The sequence below is a fragment of the Notamacropus eugenii genome, chromosome 5 (genome assembly GCF_028372415.1).
Source record: "Notamacropus eugenii isolate mMacEug1 chromosome 5, mMacEug1.pri_v2, whole genome shotgun sequence".
Taxonomy (NCBI): Eukaryota; Metazoa; Chordata; class Mammalia; order Diprotodontia; family Macropodidae; genus Notamacropus; species Notamacropus eugenii.
In genome coordinates this window covers 67,192,595-67,211,829 of record NC_092876.1, presented here as the reverse complement: position 1 = coordinate 67,211,829, position 19,235 = coordinate 67,192,595, and the positions used below count along the sequence as shown (strand labels likewise).

The 19,235-nt window shown below is 42.7% G+C and overlaps 1 protein-coding gene across 1 annotated transcript; it reads right to left on the bottom strand.

The window, feature by feature from the left end:
• Positions 1 to 4,404: 4,404 nt before the first annotated feature.
• Positions 4,405 to 17,893, bottom strand: LOC140507486 (uncharacterized). Its single transcript, XM_072615559.1, has 8 exons — positions 16,978 to 17,893; positions 12,334 to 12,539; positions 10,308 to 10,453; positions 9,432 to 9,677; positions 7,737 to 7,899; positions 7,225 to 7,327; positions 6,056 to 6,088; positions 4,405 to 4,735 (listed from the first exon to the last, which is right to left on the bottom strand). Exons 1-8 carry the CDS (start codon positions 17,891 to 17,893, stop codon positions 4,674 to 4,676), a joined length of 1,875 nt encoding a protein of 624 aa, XP_072471660.1. The 3' UTR covers positions 4,405 to 4,673.
• Positions 17,894 to 19,235: the final 1,342 nt, after the last annotated feature.

Genomic DNA, 19,235 nt, shown 5'->3' with positions numbered 1-19,235 from the left:
TTCTGGCCTGGTGGTCGGTATCATACTCCAATGACAATATCCTATTTCTACTTCTTCCTATTTCTACCTTCATTAATAATGACAGCTAATGATTGCTAACATTTATATCATGTTTACTATGTGCAGGGAGTGTGGTAAGCACTTTACGATTCTTACCTCGTTTGATTCTCTCAACAGCCCTGGGAGGTAACGATAAAACAGTAATAACTAATATTTACATAGTGCCTACAGTGCCAGGCACTGTGCTAAGTGCCTTACAGTTATTATTTCGTTTGATCTTCTGAACAACCTTGAGAGGTACGTACTATTATTATCCCCACTTTACAGATGAAAAAACTGAGGCAAACACAGGCTAAGTGACTTGTCCAGGGTCTCACAGTTAATAAACATCTTTAAAGCTACGTTTGAAATTAGGTCTTCTTGACTCCAGGCCCAGTGCTGTGTGTACTATGGCATCACCTAGCTGTCCTGTTGATCTTTACCCAAATGTACTCCTTGACAGGCTTCCCTACTCTCCTTCTCTGCCTTATTTAATAGATCTTCTTATGCCTCCCTCCTCCTTCCCACTTCCCCACTTTAATCTTGTTCTACTAATCAACTACCATCAATGATCAGGGACCATGGTCCCTTCCTCCTCAGTAGCCACAGTTACCATTTGAAAAAAACTTTGAAAAGAAAGTTCCTACCATCCTATGGTTGATAATCTCCAATTTATCCTGTCTACGGCTATGTAACTCTTTGCTTGTTGTCTCCCCCATTAGATTGTGAGCTTCCTGAGAGTAAAGATTGTCCTTGGCCTTTTTGCCTTTCTTGTATCCCCATTCCTGATGGTCCATCTAAGTCCTTGGTATTGTTAAACAATGCAATATCATACTTTGATATGATGTTAAAGAAGCCTCACCATCTGCTTTGCTGCTGTACCCTAATGACCATGGACTGACAAGGTACAGGCCCAAGCCAAGACCTTCACCCCTTACCCTGAAAGAATTTGGGTCTCATTTGTCTGTGACCCTGAAAATCCCACCTGAACTGTCCTTGAACTTTGCCGTAAAGTCAAGTCTCTGGAGTTTGCCTGAAGCATCTCAGCAATCCTCTCAACTGTCTTTTCATTGTAGCCTATGCCCAATCTCCCAGTTCTCTGTTGCCCAGTCCTCCACTGTCTGTTACCTCTGTGTCTCCTGCTACTTCCCACCCTTGATCCTATCTAAACACCATTCTCCCTTGGTCATGTGGCTTCCTGGCCCTTCTCTGTTACCTCCCAATTCCCCTGGCCTACTGGCCACTCCCATCCTTATCTTCCCTAGACCCCTTCTCTCAGTTGTGCCAGACTACTTGGCCACCCCTAGATCCCTTCCACAGTCTTTCTGTATGAAAGATCCATCTTGCCTCCATTAAGGCGCTCAGATTCCTTAAGAGTCTAGCCAACGTTTAGATTCCTTAAGAGTCTGGCCAATATGGCGGATTTTTAGAATCGTGCCCACTCTCTGTCAGTGTTAAACCTTGTCTTTGGCTGAAGGAAGGCATAGGTCAAACTCATTCAGGCAGGACCCATGTATCACTATTTTGGGCTCTCAGTGCCCTTAAACCTCAACAGGACCTTGCCATCTGCCTTACAGCGAAAACCGTCCATATGGGTTGTCTCCTTCATTAGATTGTGAGCACCTTGAGAGCAGGGACTAGAACTTTTCTGTTTGTATTCTCAGGTCTTGGTAGAGAGTTTTGTACATAGTAGGTTCTTAGTTAATGCTTTTTATCCATTTATTTTATCCATTATTCCTCTTGAGTCATCAGGCATTAGCTCTGTCCTATCAAGCTTCATTGATATCCTATGTAGGAAAATTCATTTCTTGGGATAGTACAAAGAATGCTGAATTCAGAGTCAGAAGGTTTGAACCCAAATTCATGTCTTACTATCTGTGAGACCTTGAACAAACCCCTTAATTTCTTTGGGTCCCATTTTTCTCATGTAAAATAAAGGAATTAGACTAGATGGTAGCATAGGTCCCTTTCATTTCCAAATGTATGATCCTGTGCCCTTGTTTGACATGCTTTTTTTGTTTTTATTTTTGCTTTTTTGCTGGTCCCTTTCTTGGATTTTTTTTCTCCTGTGAACTTCTGAGTATTTCTTCTTCCTATATTATAGATATCTGGCTTGATAGGAAAAAAAGAAATGACTAGTGTGCAGTTTTCTCCTTTCCACTTATCGGCTTTAATAATAATGATGATAATAATGGTAGCTAACTTTTATGCAGCACCTATGATGTGCTAGGCACTGTGCTAGGTGCTGTACAATGATTATGTCATTTGATCCTCACAACCACCCTGGGAGTTAGGTAGTATCAGATGGGGAAACTGGAATAAACAAAGCTCAAGTGACTTGCCCAGAGTCATGCAGCTAGTAAGTGTCTGAGACCAGATTTGAACTCAGGTCTTTCTGCCTCTACACCTGGCACACAATCTACTGTACCCCCTAACTTAAAGCCCTTCTGATGACATTTGCCCAAGTTAAGGCAAATAGATGATTTGGAATCAGACTCAGTGTTTTCAGTGTCAGGGAGAGTAGATAAAGACAGAAACAAGTGGTATGTGACAGCTGAAATTCCCTGAAGTTTCAGGTGAATTATGGGTTCTTAATTTGATGTTCTTCTTATAGTTCTATGGTTTTCATCACATGAGCTAGTTATTGAAAAAGCCAATTTAGGAGGTTGTATTATTGTATTATGTCTTATTACTGGCAGATTCTAATAGAATTATCTAGCATTCTCTGCAAGTGACTTGGAACCAGAGAAGCAAATCTATTTAGGAAAAGCCCCCTCCAGAGCTGCCCTGAGAACAAGGCCTATTCCAGATGGTCCAAAAGAAGATGTTTCCAGGGACCAGATGACTACCTGGGACATCTGGGGCTTGAGATGAAATGCACTGATTAAAAGAACATTAAGAGTGGGTTATTAGGATACAAGGAGATGAAGTTCTTTGATAGCGATGATCATCATTATATAATTTTGGCTTTTTGTTTCTGGTGTTTATATTGGGTTACCTTTAATGACATGTAAATCTCCCTAAACCCTCCAAGTAGTTTGAAACTCTCACTTGAAAATGAGAAGTTGGCTTACATGTCCATCTCCTCCATCAACATTGAGGTAGGCTCTGCAGCTCATACAGGTTTGCAAAATCTCATGGTTTTAGATATTCTTACTATAACTGAGGAAGAGCTTCTGCAGTGACTGATCAGTATTGTTGCTTTTACATTAACCTCTTAGGAGAAAATTATGAAAAGCCTACATAATATTTAATGGATTATAGCAAAAACACATCTACCTCCCCCAGGTGACCCCTGGTGGAATTCCTCTTCTTGGTTCACTTATCTACAGGAAAATGGCCTATTAGCCACCTTTGGTAAATAAGCCCTTATTGCCTTTCATCATATCCTTTCTAGACTTTGCTTTAGTTGCTATGCTAAAGCCTGTTCTAGACTAGCCACAGAGAAGTTTTTTGGTAATATGCACTGCTGGTAATTACTCTGTTAAAAACCTTATAGAATTAGCTTATAGATAAGTAATCTATGGGAGACATGATCAAAGGGGGCAATTGAGAAAATTAAATTGCTTCTATTTTGTATCATTGCATTTTGTAAAACTGCCTAAGTCATTTCTTTGAATTCAGAAGCTCACAGGTTCTGAAGTTCAGTCTTCCTTTCTAAGATAAATAGTTCAGTTTCCCTATAAGGCACTTTAATGAAAAGAAATCCATTATCTCTGTGCTGCTAACTGTCCTTGTATGATTAGAAGAAATCTGTTACCCATGTACTATTAGTTATCCTTGCAGGTGGACTAAATCAATCAGAATTTCCTAACAAGGTCTAAGGAGGGGTCATTGCAAAACCTATATTCCCAGTTTCCAGTTAATCGTATTGTTCCCCACATCTGTAATACTTCTGAGTTTGTAACCAATCATATTGTTTCTCACAGCTGTGACACTTCTGACTTTATAACCAATAGTATTGTTTTCTTCATCTATGATACTGCCTTCTGGTTTTTAGATGTTTCAACTTTTGTCCACAAAAAAAATCTATCACCCTCGTTCAGGGTCTTAGCTTACTGAGGAAGCTGAGACCCAATTTATTGTGAAATTTTGCTTTGCTAATAAATTAATCATGCTCTGAACTTGTGTCTCAGTTTACCTTGATTTCACTTGAGACACCCCCAAGGAAATACCCAAAAGAAGTTGGATAATTCTGAGACTGGCTATAACAAGTCATTAGACACTACAGCTGAGAGAGAGTGGGTAGAATATCCAGATGTCACCCAGTAGGACCTGATGAGAACTAAGTGTATCTCTTTACTCCAGACCCAGCCCAGGCAGGTTAGAAACTTTTCAGATCATGAAGTATGAGTCAGATGCCACTGTGGTGGGAGACCAAGCTTTTTATTAATTGTGTCCTGAAATATGCTCTTAGGCAATTGCCTCCTGGGGGTTCCTCTGGGCATAGACCCAGAGATGAGTGGAGAAGCTGAGATGAGGAAACCCAACCCCATCCACAGATGCTGGTTGCCTCAGAGAGTGTGTATACCCTGGTGACCCTGTTCCTAGCTACCAACTTAGATTCTAAGTTATAAGCATTTACTCCTCTTCCTCCCCATTCTCTGGAAATGGGTAGCAGGGAACTGAGAACTTCATGCCAGCATCCAACTGATCACCACTAGAAGAAGGAATGTCAGCCAAATCCTCATGGGCCCTGGAGAGAGAAAAAGAGAAAGAAATAGAAAGCTATATGCCAGAAATGGAAGATCTAGAGGCACAGGGGGCTCTAGATTCAGAATGTTAGAAATGGGAGCCACCTGAATACATATTCTGTGTTCAAACTATCTGTCAAACCTGGATTCAGAGAATTAACTTTGTAATTATGAACCGTAGGCACAGCTTGGCAGCAGTTCATGCAAAACTAGGTCTAGTTTTATGGGTTTACAGGAGCACCAAGGCAACCAAAGAATCTAATCCAACATGGGCACAGTATCCTAAGTGAGCCAGTCAGATCAGATTTAAAGTATTGTATGCCTGTTCTGGGTGCCGCATTTTAGGAAGGCCATTGTCCAGCTTGATGATAGCAATGGAGACCTTTCCATAAGAGGATCACACTTCAAACTGAAGAGGTTTAACTTGGAGAAGACAGTCTTAGATTTGGTCTCTTTGGACCTAGAGAACTGGACTAACTTGGAATGGCAAGCAGATATTTAAGATCTATATAAGGAAAACATTCCTACAAGTTAGAGCTGTCTCAGAGTGAATTAGGCTGCCTCAGAATAACTACTTGTTGGGGATATTGTAGAGGGAACTCCTGCATAATTATAGGTTTAAGCAGATGTCCTCTGACTTCTGCCTCTGAGAGTCTGAGATTTGGGAAGTGACTTGCCCAAAGTCACTCAGATATTTGGCTAACATAGCCAAACAAAAACATGGTTTCTACCCCCTTATAAGCCTTTTATCCTTTGAAATGGTTGCTAATGAGTTGTTTTCTTTCTTCATCTTCATATAAAGGAGGAGAGGGAAGAAGAGAGTTCCAGAGGTTGCAGACCACTTATATTGAATGCAGGCTATGCATATGTGGAGTGGGATTGAGGGAGTGATGGCGCGATATTTCCTGCTCTCATCACCAGAATATTTTAAATCTAGGAGTCCAACCACCCATCCTTTGAGGGCCTTTTTCTCTATGGGTGGGGAAAAAAATAAGAGACTGTGGAAGGGAGAGGCAAGGAATCTGAGGACAGAGACAGTATCCCTTGAGGACATCTATTTCTCCTTCCTGCCCAGCTCATATACCTGTCTCTCTTTCCACCATCCAATGTTTTCTGATTATTTTCCTTATCAGAAAAACCTTGATCATAGTCAGCAGAGAAAACAGATCCCAGAGAGTTGAATGACTTTCCCAGGGTTACACAGAGAGTCAAGAGAGAGCTGGGACCAGGACTAAGTGAATCTGTCTCTTAATTTGAGACTCAAGATCTAAAACCTTTGTTGAAACACCAGAATTGGAGTACAGAAAATCTTTATTACTGACCTGCTGGGGAACTGCTATGGGAAGGATCAGAACCTGAAAGCAAAAAAATTGAGGGATTGATCATGTTCAGGCAACATGGAATCTGTCCTCCAGTATCTTACATTCTAGTCAGACTTGAAAAATTAATAGTCCCAGGGATCTGGGGTACTCAATGAGTCCAAAATTGAACTCATTCTCTTCCCCCCTCCCTGGCTACCAAGAAACAAAAATAAAAAACCCACCAACTCAGCCCCTCTTCCAAGCCTCCTTATGTCTATTAATGGCACTGCCATCTTCGCAGTCACTTAAACTCAAAACCTGAAGCTCTGTCTTGATTCTCCCTCACTCCTCACAGCCAATGTCAAATCCTATTAATCCTGCTTCCTTTAGCATCTTTCAAATATGTCCCTTCCCCCTTCCTGACACTGCCATCTGCTTAGTTCAAGCCCCTGTAGTGTTCTGATTGGACACCAGCTGACCTTTTTGGGCTTCCTCTCTTCATCTCATCTCAACTATCCTCCTAGCTGTTCTCTGCCCTTGTCCATCGCTCTCCTGAAGGGTCATTCACACTGGCTGGGCCCCATGGTGGAGCTGTCCAGCCTCAGCTTCTATCCTCCTGCTTGTTGAGATCCTTGTCTCCTTCGGAGACCTCCTTGGTATAAAGTCTTCCATGAGTCTTACCCTGATTCCCCCCAGATGAAGGTGATCTTCTCCTCCTCAGATTTCTTATCACTTCTTTGTCCTTTTCAAATATTATCTCGTATCATCATTGCTTTTGTACATGTTGCAGCCCTCTTGGGCTGGAAGCCCTTTTAGGACAGAGACCATCTAATATTTTGTCTGCCCATGACTTGCCCATAGAAGATGGTTTATATGGACTTATTGAATGGAATTGAAAGGAGAAGGGCTCAGCGAGGAGGATGAGGAAGCTTGGGCATGGAGTTGGGGACTCAAATAGAGGCATTGCATGGCAGGAGAGATATAGGATATCAGGAACCCTTTTCTTCCAAGGACCTATCGTCTGTACATGTCTAAGCCATTGGTGAAGTGGGGAAAATACCCAACATGCAGTTGTTCCCTGACCATGGGTCATGGTGGCCACCAAAGGATATTGTATCCCCCAGTGCCTAGCACAGTGCCTGATAAACAGCAGGCATTTAGTGAATTGAATTGGATTGTTGAATTATTACCTTGGAACCGGATTGGCCCATATGTTATCCAACCACTCTTGTCTTTGTTCTGGTGATCCATCTCAGCCTGGTTCTTCTGTTTCTGGCTCATTCTGGTACAGGTCTGTAGGAGACATAGCAGATGAGAGATTGGAATTAGTCCCCTCTGCCTTCCCCTGAGCCAGGTAGGCCCACCTCCTAAAGGTATTTGGCCAAGACCTCAAGTAGCCCAACCCCTTCTACAGACCGCCAAAAACATGGGACACCCCTCCCCGCCCCAGCCCCACCTCTTATTTTGCTCAGTCATGACATTACAAGTCCCTCAGAGATCTGCTATTTCAAGATCCTGGGTCTTGTCCCACCCGTTGGTGACATGACCAATCCCTTGAAGAACTGTCTGTCCTATGTAAATCCCACCCCTAGAAATTCTATCCCTCTCTGCCTGCAGTTCTGGGCATTCTCAAGTCCTACTATTTAAAGGCTGCCCAACCCTATGCATGGCTCCTCCTCCACCCCCATGTCCCTCAGCTCACAGGTTGACAGGAGCTGTTTCCCTGCTTGTCACACAGTGTCACGTGGCTGTGGTAGTACAAGATGTTACTGGTGAAGAAACGGAATGCACGGAAGGCCAGCTTCACTTTCAAGGAGACCCCATTTGTGCTTGGCTGTGTGAGTAACCTCTCACTTACTGGGCAGCTGTGGGGAAAGGCAGCAGAGGACAGCATCAGGAGTACTGGTCCTAGAGTCTGGCTATCTGGGTTCTAGGCCCAGATCTAATACAGACTTGACATGTAACTATGGTCAAGTCACTTCTCCTTTAAGGGCCTCAATTTCCTTATCTATAAAATGAGATGTTTGAATCAAATGGTCTCACAGATCTTTTTCTGCCCCAGGCTACAATCTATGACAGCATGATCTTTCTCATCTTAGGTACTGGCTGGCATTCACTTGGATGTGGAAATAGGGGGTCCTGCCTAGAAAACTGATAGGGACGCAAGCATAGTGCGATAGGATTTAGAAAGGATCTTAAAATCCCCTCATTCTATAGAGGAAGACATTGAGGCTCCTGTGGACTCCTATGAGTTACAAAAGATATAAGAGCTAGGATTTAACAGCTGTAACAGCTGTAATTGCTCCTCTCTCCCCTCCCCTGCCACCATTGTTCTTCTCTCCAAACCATCCACTGTGGAGGGGAGGGGAGGTGGTTCGAGGGGAACCCAAGTGCAAGTTTCAGGTTTGTCCAATGGCCACCACTGCCCAGTCCTCTGTAAGGATGGAAGTCAGACGTCAACTCAGCTTGGTACCATCCAGATGAGCAACCCAGATCTGGACCTGACCTCTCCAGTTCACACCCCCATATTGTACAGTCATGGGCAACATGATCTGTGACTCTGTATCACACAGACTCATTTGAGCATGCACACACACCAGTGATGACACAGGGAGCACACATGAAACAAGGCAGTAGGAGCACTACCATCCTTCATGGAAATCAGGGATGTATGACAGAGAGAACTGTGGATTTAAGACTCTGAGGACCTGGGTTTGAATCCCAGCTCTTCTGCTTACTCCCTATCTAACTTCTTTGGATGTCAGTGTCCTCCTTTGTAAAATGAAGGGGCTTGTACTGGATCAGGGGTGTCAAAATCCAATTGAAAATGGGGCCACTAAACCATATAAAGGGTCCCTGAAGGCCACCTAGTGACTTAGAAAATCACAAATTAACATTATGTTCTATTGTTTTTTATTTATATTTGTTAAATATTTTGTTAACTATTTCCCAGTTATATTTTAATCTGGTTCCTGCCTTACTCCTGAGAGTTATGTGCCAAATGCAGCAGGTATTTGACAACTCTGATCTAAACACCTTTACTGTCCCTTCTAGCTCTAAAATCCAAGATCCCAAGTCTCAGTTAGTCTCTGCCCCAGATACACCAGTCAGTCTTTTTTGCATTAGCTGGCTCCTTTAAGTTCCCTGGAGGAAACATACACCAGCTCAGCTACTGCTCCCTTTAGACAGCTCCAGACAGCAGAGATCTCTTAGGCAGGGCTCTCTCCTTGCTTTGGCCTGGGACTTTTCCAAATTTTCCCTATTATAACTCAGACCCAAGACCCTCAAGTCTCCTGACTCCCAGTTCATGACCGCCTGATTCTCAGTCCTGTGTTCCCCACTATACCATATTGTCCCTGAAGTTAGGGAGAGGACTTGAGGAAAGAAGAGGCCTTACCTATATTTCACAAAGTAGTAGGTGGTCTCAGGGGCTGAAGCCCCAGAAGCACTGGTGCTGGCAAAGAAATCATTGACCACTAGAACAAACCTCTCTGGGTCGGCATTAGTGGCTTCTAGGGCCACATATAATGGTGTGTGGAAGGCCACAGGCTGGTCCACGAGCAGGGAAGTGTACTGGGCATCAGTGAAAATGGACAAGGTGATGATGGAATCCCCGGTGCCTGTGACATTGATGTTGATGTGTCTTGGGAAGTGACAGAAGGGAGAAGAGAGGGAGAAAAGAGCATTGAATTCTGTATTGCTCTTACTGAGTAATATCCAAGGTATAGGGGATGGAAAGAGAACAAGATGGAGTTCTTCAGCCCCTTAGCTCCAGCCCTTAATCTTGTTGTGTTCATCCTTGGTTTTCAAAGAGGACCATGCCATCAGAGAAATGATGACATGACTTGCACTTGACTTTGTTTTGAGTGAGGGAGGGCTGTGCAGGTCACCAACCTCACTTTCTCCTCCTGAGCCATCTGGGTCCAGTAACCAGATATTCCTCAGGATGACTGGAGATGACCAAGGATGCAATGGGAGACCTCAGCTCCTTGAAAAATGGGAACAACTCCACAACCCAGGAATCCCTGGGGTTACTCCTAGATTCACTGTTTCATTTGAAGGGAAGTCCCTCTCTTGTCCTAACAGTTTGGAAGTCTATTCTAAGATCTGGAGCAGGGGCCAACCATGACGATAGCATCCCTAAGGGGATGATTCTCACTTCTCTGACTTGGGGGTAACAGGGAACATGGGGGAGGGAGGGACACAAATATATACTTTGTATATATTGTATAGTATATATTGGAGAGTCCTTGAGATGGAGAGCAAAACTTACTGGTGGGTGACCTTCTGGTTCACATTTACTGCCAGTGGGTAAGCACAGCTGATGTTGATATCAATGGAGCCACTGGAGGACTTAGAGCCATGAGAGGTTGGTGGGAGCTGGGCGTTCAGAGAGTACAGGGCATGGCTTGTATTGGTCTAGAATGAGGCACATGAGAGAATTAGAGATAGAAAGGATTTTAGAACTTAGAATAACAGAACAGAGAGGGGTCATAGGATACTGAATGTTGGGATTAGAAGGAGCCTTAGAACATCAAATGTTGGAATGGAAGGGGACCTTAAAATATGGAATGTTAGATTTGGCCTGGGTCTCAGAACATGGTGCCAGAGCAAGGAGAGACCTGAATGAGCCTAAAGGAGAGCTGAGAATAAAGAATTTTAGCATTGAAGGGCCCACCCTTATGACAGCAAATCAGAGCTGGAAGAAAATTCAAAATATAGAATGGTAGATTTGGAAAGGAGTATAGAATGGAAGGAGTTCTACAAGAAGTACATGAATACTTGGAAGAAATGAAGCAAGATAAATGTGAAATAAAAGCTCTGGAGGAAAGAGTTAGAAGGAATTATAAATAGAAGAGAAAGTGGTAAACCTTACCCAATATTAGAACAAAATCAAAAGATTGAACAAATAAAAAGAATGTAAAAGATCTGCTATCAAAAACAGTTCAAGGAAAGAGACTTTAAGAATCACTGGATTCTCTGCAACCATGACCAAAAAAGACTGGGATACTACATTTCATGAAATCAGATGAAAACAGCCAGGATCTGTTAGAAACGGTGGACAAAACAGAAATGAAAAGAATGCTGAGGAACTCCTAAAAGAAACCACACAAAGACAGATTGCTGAGACATTCACCCAGAACAAAACCTGATGGCAGCAATTAAAAAAAACTAGGACAAAAGAAGTAAACCAAGGAAGGAGAATATGGGCATGGGATAAGCAGAAGCGAATTGGAAGAGTCTGATATTTAATAGCTGTTAGACTTTGGGCAAGACATTAACCTCTTTGAGCCTCAGTTTCCTCATTTGTAAAAAGGAGACTGGATGAGCTGAGATCCTTTGCAGCTCTAAGTCTGTGATTCAGTTACTCAGAACAGATCATTTTAAAGGTGGTTAAGACCCTGATGGTCCCAATCCTAGAGAGCCTGGGGTCCAGTCCTAGCTTCAGTCAGTTTGGCCTCCTTGAGCAGGTCACTTGACCTAAGCCTCAACTTGTTCATTTATAGAATGGCAGTTATCCTGTAGACCAAAGATTTAGTGCTAGACAGGGCTTGGGAGATCATCTGAGGCTCAAAACAGAGAGAAGAAAATTTAAATTATCATTAAGTGGTCCTGTGTTTAAACAACACTAGGGCCTTCTCCTTAGAGGTGGAGAAGGGGTGGGTCAAAGCAATGGAAAGGATAGAGGATGGGCATTTTATATAAACATATAATTAAATAAATAGACCTAGAACTTCATCACAATTAAGAGATAACGATACAATCTTTGTACTGAAAGGGATATTATCCTTTATGCTCTTTATTTAAAGATAAGTTTTAGCTGAAGTGTTTTTGTTTGTGAACAATTATGTTCTTTTAAAGAAAAGCACTAGTGAGTGCCTTCAAGGGCATATTCTTGGTTTTCTGAATTTCCAAGCTTTTCATGGGCCTACTCCATCACCCAGAGGAGGGGCCCCACATCACAACTATAGCTAATAACCAGTAAGCATTGCTACAAGGAAGGACAGAGGACTTAGAGAGGATGATATGTGGCTTTGTCAGGACATGTCCTAAACCCTCCAACCCTAATGCCAAAATCATGAAGGGAAATGTGCATCTTCCCTAGCAGAGCTCATAGACTGATGGGGAAAATGCAGTCCCTGCCCTGAGGGAACCTTGAGTCTGGTGGTATGAACTGAAACTGGGGAGGGGGGTTTGTCTAATGCCAACTCTCCCTGTTCCCCTTCTCTCCAATCCCTGCCAAACCAGGGCTGGTCCTTCCCCTCATGTCCAGAGAAGAAGACAGGGTGGGGACTCACGGAAAGCCTAAGTCCGCATGCACTCTCATTTCTCTTCACCACAAAGGTGATGGCTCTCCAACCATGGATGATCTTGCTGATCCCAGAACACCCTGGAAAGAGGGAAGAGCCTTGGACCCAGCCATGTGTCTCCAGGAAGCATTGGCTCAGGGATACTTCCATCTCCCAGGGCCAGCAGAACAGGGCCACTGTCACATTATTCACTTCTGGAAAAGGAGAGAGTGAAAAAAAAAAGAGAGTATAATCATACAAGTCATTCCCCAATTGATAAATGGTCAAAGGATATGAGCAGGCAATTTTTGGAAGAAGAAATTAAAGATATCTATAATCATATGAAAAAATGCTCTAAATCACTTTTGATTAGAGAGATGCAAATCAAAACAACTCTGAGGTACCACATCACACCTATAAGATTGGCAAACATGACAAAACAAGAAAATGATAAATGCTGGAGAGGATGTGGGAAAGTTGGAACACTAATTCATTGTTGGTGGAGCTGCGAGCTCATCCAACCATTCTGGAGAGCAATTTGGAACTATGCCCAAAGGGCTACAAAAATGTGCATACCCTTTGACCCAGCAATATCACTACTAGGACTGTGTCCCCAAGAGATCATAAAAATGGGAAAGGGTCCCACATGTACAAAAATATTTATAGCAGCACTCTTTGTAGTTGCCAAAAACTGGAAGTCAAGGGGATGTCCATCAATTGGGGAATGGCTGAATAAATATGGTATATGAATGTAATGGAGTACTATTGTGCCATAAGAAATGATGAACAAGAAGACTTCAGAGAGGCCTGGAAGTACTTATATGATCTGATGCTGAGCAAAAGGAGCAGAAGCAGGAGAACTTTGTGCACAGCAACAACCACAATGTGCAAGAGTTTTTTCTGGTAGACTTGGAATTTCGTAATAATGCAAGAACTTCTTTAAAAAAAAAAAAATCCCAATGGTGGTTCTCTAAGGCAAAATGCCTTCCACACCCAGAGAAAGAAATATGGAAGTCATTCACAGAATGTAGCAGACCATGTTTGTGTGTGTATGTGTTTTTATGTATCATGTTTTGATTTGTTATGATTTCTTCCATTTATTTTAGTCCGACTACATAGCATGACTATAGTGAAAATATACTCAATAGGAAAGTATATGTAGAACCTATACAGAATTGTATGCAGTCGTGGGGAGGGAGGGGGGTAGTGGGGGGTAGGTGTGGGGGGGATAAAATCTTAATTTTATGGCAGTGATTGTTAAACACTAAAAAATAATAATAATAAAATAAAATAAAAGTTCTTAGAAAGAACACATTTCACTCAAAAAAAAAAAAAAAAAAGAGAGAGAGAGAGAATGGAAGGTCCCATTGACCTGGGTAGGGGATGATACTAGGAACAATGTTAGGAGTTTGAGGCCTACCCCAATGACTGGACAAATGTTCTAGTCAATGGCACAAACTCTGTGTCCCATTTAAAGTTCTCTCAATATAACCTGGGCTTTCTGGACTCAACACTCAACATTTCATGCAAAGATTGAACCCTGAGTAAATTATCATTCATTCATTCATTCATTCAACAGAGGCAGCTAGATGGCAAAGTAAACAGAGCATTAGACTTGGAGTCAGGAAGACCTGAGTTCGAATTCAGCTGCAGACACTGACTTGTGTGACCCCGGGCAAGTCACTTCATCTCTATCTGTTTCAATTTTCTCAACTGAAAAATGGAGATAATAGCACCTACTTCTCAGAATAGTTGTAAGGATAGAATGAATGTGTAAATTGCTGCAGATACAAGGATACAAAATCCTTATGAAGCTTCCAGACGAGATCAGACTGAAAAAAAACACAGAGAACTTTCAATATACAACATTATCTGATAAGGGCATTTAAAAAAAAAAATCTGGATCTCTGATGTCATCAATAAAGGGAACTAAAACCTCCTGCACTGATGCACAAACTCATCTGTTCATTTGGGTCTCAGTCAACCAACTACTTAAAAGTTACATAACTTGCTTATGATCATACAGTCAGTGTTAGAGGCAGAACTTGAACCCAGTTCTTAATTCTATGGCTAGTGCTCTACCACCAAGGTAGGCTACCTCAGAGACATGGGACGCGATCTACAAGGCTATTGTGAGGATCCATTGCCTCAGCCTGGTGCCCATACAGGGCTATGTGAAATCTTTTTATCTGGAAAGGCCTTTCTTCCTACCCCAGGCATGATCTGTGGAAATCATACTTATAACAGAAAAACTAAAGAAGGTCCTAAAGAAGAGACAGTGCTACATGCTTCCTCTCTCACTTGCAAAAAAACAAAAACAAAAACAAAAACAAAAAACTGGGAGACTACTAGGGCAGAATATTGTGCATGTCAGATCCAAGGTGTCTGTACTGGAAATTTCTGCTTCATTTTCCTATGTCACAAAAAAGGATTCCAAATGGAGGAGAAAGTGTTGGTGTTGGTTAATGATTGTGATGTAAAAATCATTGATACAATAGATTTTAAAAAGCGCACAAGCAATCCTATTCTTCCTTCAAGGCCCAGCGCAAGTGCCCAACTTCTCCAGGAAGCCTTATCTAATTCTTACTAGTCAAATGCGATTCATTAGGGTCCACACCACTCCTATAATCTGTCTTATATTGTACTAGAGTTGTCTCTGTATATATCTCCTTCCCTTCCTCCTTTTCTAAACTCCATCTTTGACTGTCTTCTTATTTAGCAGCTTTATATCCCATATACCTGGCCCAGGGTCTTCTTATCCCTAGAAGCTCAAAAAAACTGTTAAATAAGCAAAGTGTTATTATTCAGCCATGTCCAATTCTTCATGATCCCGTTTGGAATTTTCCTGGTAAAGATATTGGAGTGGTTTGCTATTTCTTTCTCCAGCTCATTTTACAGGTGAGGAAACTGAGGCAAACAGGGTTAAGTGACTTGCCCAAGGTCACACAGCTAATAAGTGTCTGAGGCCAAATTTGAACTCAGGTCTTTCTGACTCCAGGTCTCTATCCACTGTGCCACCTAGCTGTTGGAAATAAATAAGTACCTCCATATGGCAGAATGCAGGAGAAAGAGGCCTAGATCTGGCTGGAATCAGAGGACCTGGGTTGCTGTCAGAAATATTATGTGATCTTAAGGGTGTGCAGAGCACTTTTCGTAATTAACTCAGCTGATCCTCACAGCTCAGTGTGGGAGAGGTACTACAAGTATTATTGTCCTGGCTAAAAAACAAAACAAAACAAAAAAACAAACAAAACAACAAACCCTGTAGAAATTCAGAGAGATCACAGAGCTAGTGAGCATCCCAGGTGGGATTCAAACCCGGGTCTCTCACTCCAGGCCCAGCACTTTTCCTTGGTACCAAGCTAGGCTAGTCCTAATCTCTGTTTATTTGTACAATAAAGATGTTGAACTATGCTCTCCAAAATCCTTCCTCAACTTTCAATCCTACAACCCTATGGCAAGTTTGTGATCAGTCCCAAAGCACAGACTAAAATCATTTCTCTTGAAACTGGTCAAAATTTTTCTGCCTACCTCAATGTCTTAAAGACTTCATTTCAGTCCCTTGCTCCATTCATTCACCAAGGGATGGCTGATGGAAAACTTTGACTTTGTTTTCCCTGATGTCATACACAAGGGCCCTTGATCCATCCCTAATTACCATCTACCTCTTTCATTCCTTAATTGTTATGAAAACCCCTCTGGGAGCCTGGTGATGCTTCTAGCCTGTCCTCCCCCCTGAGGGACGTGGAGAGGAAAGATCACTGCATTTGGAGCTGGGGTGGAATCCTGTTTTCTGACTCCCTTCCCATTCCCAACTTTGCCTGTTGAAGTCTTACCTATATTAGGGCTCTGTTCGGGTGCCACATTCTCCATGAGGTCTTCCCTGAATCCTGAGTTGGAAGGAATTTCTACCTCATCTGATCTCATAGCACTTTATAGTTCTCATAGGTACCTGTTATTTTCTAATTTGTCGTATACTCATGTTCATATCTTATCTCCCCCATTACCCACTGTTCTGCGTGTAAGGAGAGCTCAGTAAATGTTTGCACAATAAAGAAATGACTTGGAGAAAGGAGGCCTGGACTGGAAACCCAGCCTAGCCATTTATTGAGTGAAGGTCACCCATGACCACAAGGGCACTCAAGAGGCTAGCAAACCTTGGTTTCTTCCTCTATATAACAAGAAGTAACAACACCCACTTCTCAAAGTCAGAGTTCATCTGAAATAATTCATGAAAGCACTTTGTAATTGGTGATTGTAAAGTGTCAAGCAAATCTGAGTTGATATTACTAAGAACAGTTAACACCAATAGGTTTTTTTCCCTCACCCTGTAAAACATGATGGCCATTAGTTAATCTTAAATTTACTTCTTTCTGACTTTTCCTCATCCTCCCTCACATTTGTGATTTGTTCAATTTTGATTATCCCAGCTCTAAAATCTTTCAATCTTGGACCTCCGCTTGGTGGAGAGGGGAGTAGGAAGGAGTTTGGAAATGGACAGGTAGGACATGCTAGATTCATGGATAAAACAGATAATGGCCAATTTTAGAATTAACTGGGCTCATTTTGCAGACATTCTGCTTTCAGGCAGATGGTTGCCCCTGCCCCTGCCCCACCTCTTTTTTCTATGGTCCATACAGGTCCCATATTTACCTGGGTGAGCATAGTAGCTGCTATTGCACATACAGCCTCTCTCTAGCTTGGTGCTAGGGTATTCATCGGAGGCACAGAGACTGCGCATCGTTGGCAAAGAGCCATTGGCCACAGACATAGTGGAGGAAGAGCCAGTGTTGAGGGCTGTAGTCAGTGTGGTTGTTGTCTTAGGTGACACTGTGGGCCTCATATCCACCCCAGCATTGTCTGTCAGTTTCATGGAACCTGTGGGTGCATGTGTAATGATCCCTCCTTGGCTCCTAGAACTAGAGCTCATTGTGGCTACTGAAGAAATCATGTCCTTCATTGTGTCTGCTGTTGCTGGGACTGTGGGCTTAGCTTTGGTTTCAGACATAGTCATCATATGCAAGACTGTCCCAGCACTGATGGTTGTTTCTCTGGGGTAGGTAGGTGTAATGTCAGCTGTCCCTTTCAGGGCCTCAGTTACTGTCACTGAAATCATAGCTGTAGCATTGGTTGCCTCAAATCTAGAACTCTTTTTGGTAGTTGATGGAACCATGTCTTGCTTGGCTGTAGTGATTGTTGTTAGGGGTACAGATACAGGATTAATCTCAGACATGGTGGTTTTCATTGGTCCATTTGTCCCAGCATGGGTGCTTGGCCACGTAGAGCGTGGAGGAATCTCTCCTGGGGTCTTAGACATAGTGGCCACTATAGACTCAGTTGCCTTGGCTGTGGAGGCAGCTATTGCTGAGGCTATTGATGCATTTGGGAATGTTCCTTCTGGGCTTTTAAACAGAGAGTTTATTGTGGCTGTTGGTTGAGTCATGTCTTTTTCTATTGTTGCACCTGTTGTTGAGGCTGTGGGTGTAGCTTTGATTGTCCCATTCACCATGTCTGAGGCCATCTTGGTTGTTGATGAATTTGTGTTCTCACCAGCCATAGGGACCGACATTGAGGTTATGAGTGTAGCTTTTGTCTCAGAAATAGTATCCTCATCAGTTATCTGTCTTTCAGTTGTGTTGGCTGCTTCCATGGGCTGTGTGAGTGTAGACTGAGTAGTCCCACTGTGGTTTTTGAAGGTAGTGGTTGATGGAGCCATGTCCTGCCCAATTGTGGTGAGTGCAGTTGAGAGTGAGGTTGTAGTGATCCTCCCTTCTTGGGTATCAGCCATAGCAGTCATCACAGAAGTGGCTATTCCAATGGTGGTGATCTCTTTTGAGGCTGTTGCTAGAATTGTAGTCATTTCCATAGTTGCCCTGGTGCTGGCAGTTTGCAGAACTGAGTTATGCAATGTTCCAGGACTGGTAGACTGGCCCATTTGCTGATCATCCTGACCTGGAGGATAGAAGGACAAATCTAACTTAACTCCCATAGCTTGGGGCATGAAGGAGAAAAGAAGGCAAAAGGAGAAAGAGGAGGACAAAGATGAAGAGGAGAAAAAAAGGAAGAGAAGAAGAGGAGGGGAAGAAGAGGAAAAGAAGTAAGAGAAAAAGAGACCCCCCCCCAAGCTAATTCCTTTCCCCCTTGCCTTACTTGAGGTCATTCTTGAATTACCTAAAGGATTATGGGATTTGGAGTTAAAACAGAAGAGCTAGTTCAACTCCCTCATTTTACTGAGGAAAAACCTAGACCAGTGAGAAAAAATACTGACTCCTGCGGCATTTAAGATCTACATAATCTTTCCAGAATTATCGGACATTACTCTCCCTTCCTGCACTTGATTCTGGTCAAGCTAAAGGGACATCTCATCTCTCTGCTCTGTGCCTTGGCACTGACTGACTATCCTTGGAATTCATTCTATCCTTATCTCCACCAGAATCTGTCTTCCTTCAAGGCTTAGCTCCAAGCATTGCCTTCAATCCAAGGCTTCTCCATCCCCTCATTTGCTAGTGTTCACTTTCTCATTTCCAAAAATCTCTGTGTTTCCTTTATGTACATTTTCTCTTTATTTTCTGTGTATACATTGTTTCCCTCCACAGAATGTAATCCCCTTGAGGTTGCAGCTTAAAGTCATATTATTAAGCAATTAGCGGGAATTTAAGTGCCTCCTATACGCCAAGCACTGTGGAGGGTACTAGGAAAACAAAGATGAAAATGAAGTGGCCACTGCCCTCAGGGAGCTTATGTTCTTTAGGGAGAGGCAACATGTTCATATAGATGCAGGGATAGACTTGGAGTCAGGAAGACCTGGGTTCAAATCCTGCCTCAGATTGTTGCTGTTGAGTCTGGTCCAACTCTTATGACCCCATGGACTCTAGCATGCCACCGCTATCCATGGGGTTTTCTTGGCAAAG

What these genes read in the sequence shown, in the direction of transcription:
- LOC140507486 (XM_072615559.1), bottom strand. Translation starts at nt 17,893, where the DNA reads ATGTCGGTCCCTATGGCTGGTGAGAACACAAATTCATCAACAACCAAG. An exon ending in CAGCTACTATGCTCACCCAG is followed by an intron (nt 12,540 to 16,977) that starts GTAAATATGGGA and finishes CTCCTTTTCCAG; the next exon opens with AAGTGAATAATGTGACAGTG. An exon ending in CATGCGGACTTAGGCTTTCC is followed by an intron (nt 10,454 to 12,333) that starts GTGAGTCCCCAC and finishes GCCTCATTCTAG; the next exon opens with ACCAATACAAGCCATGCCCT.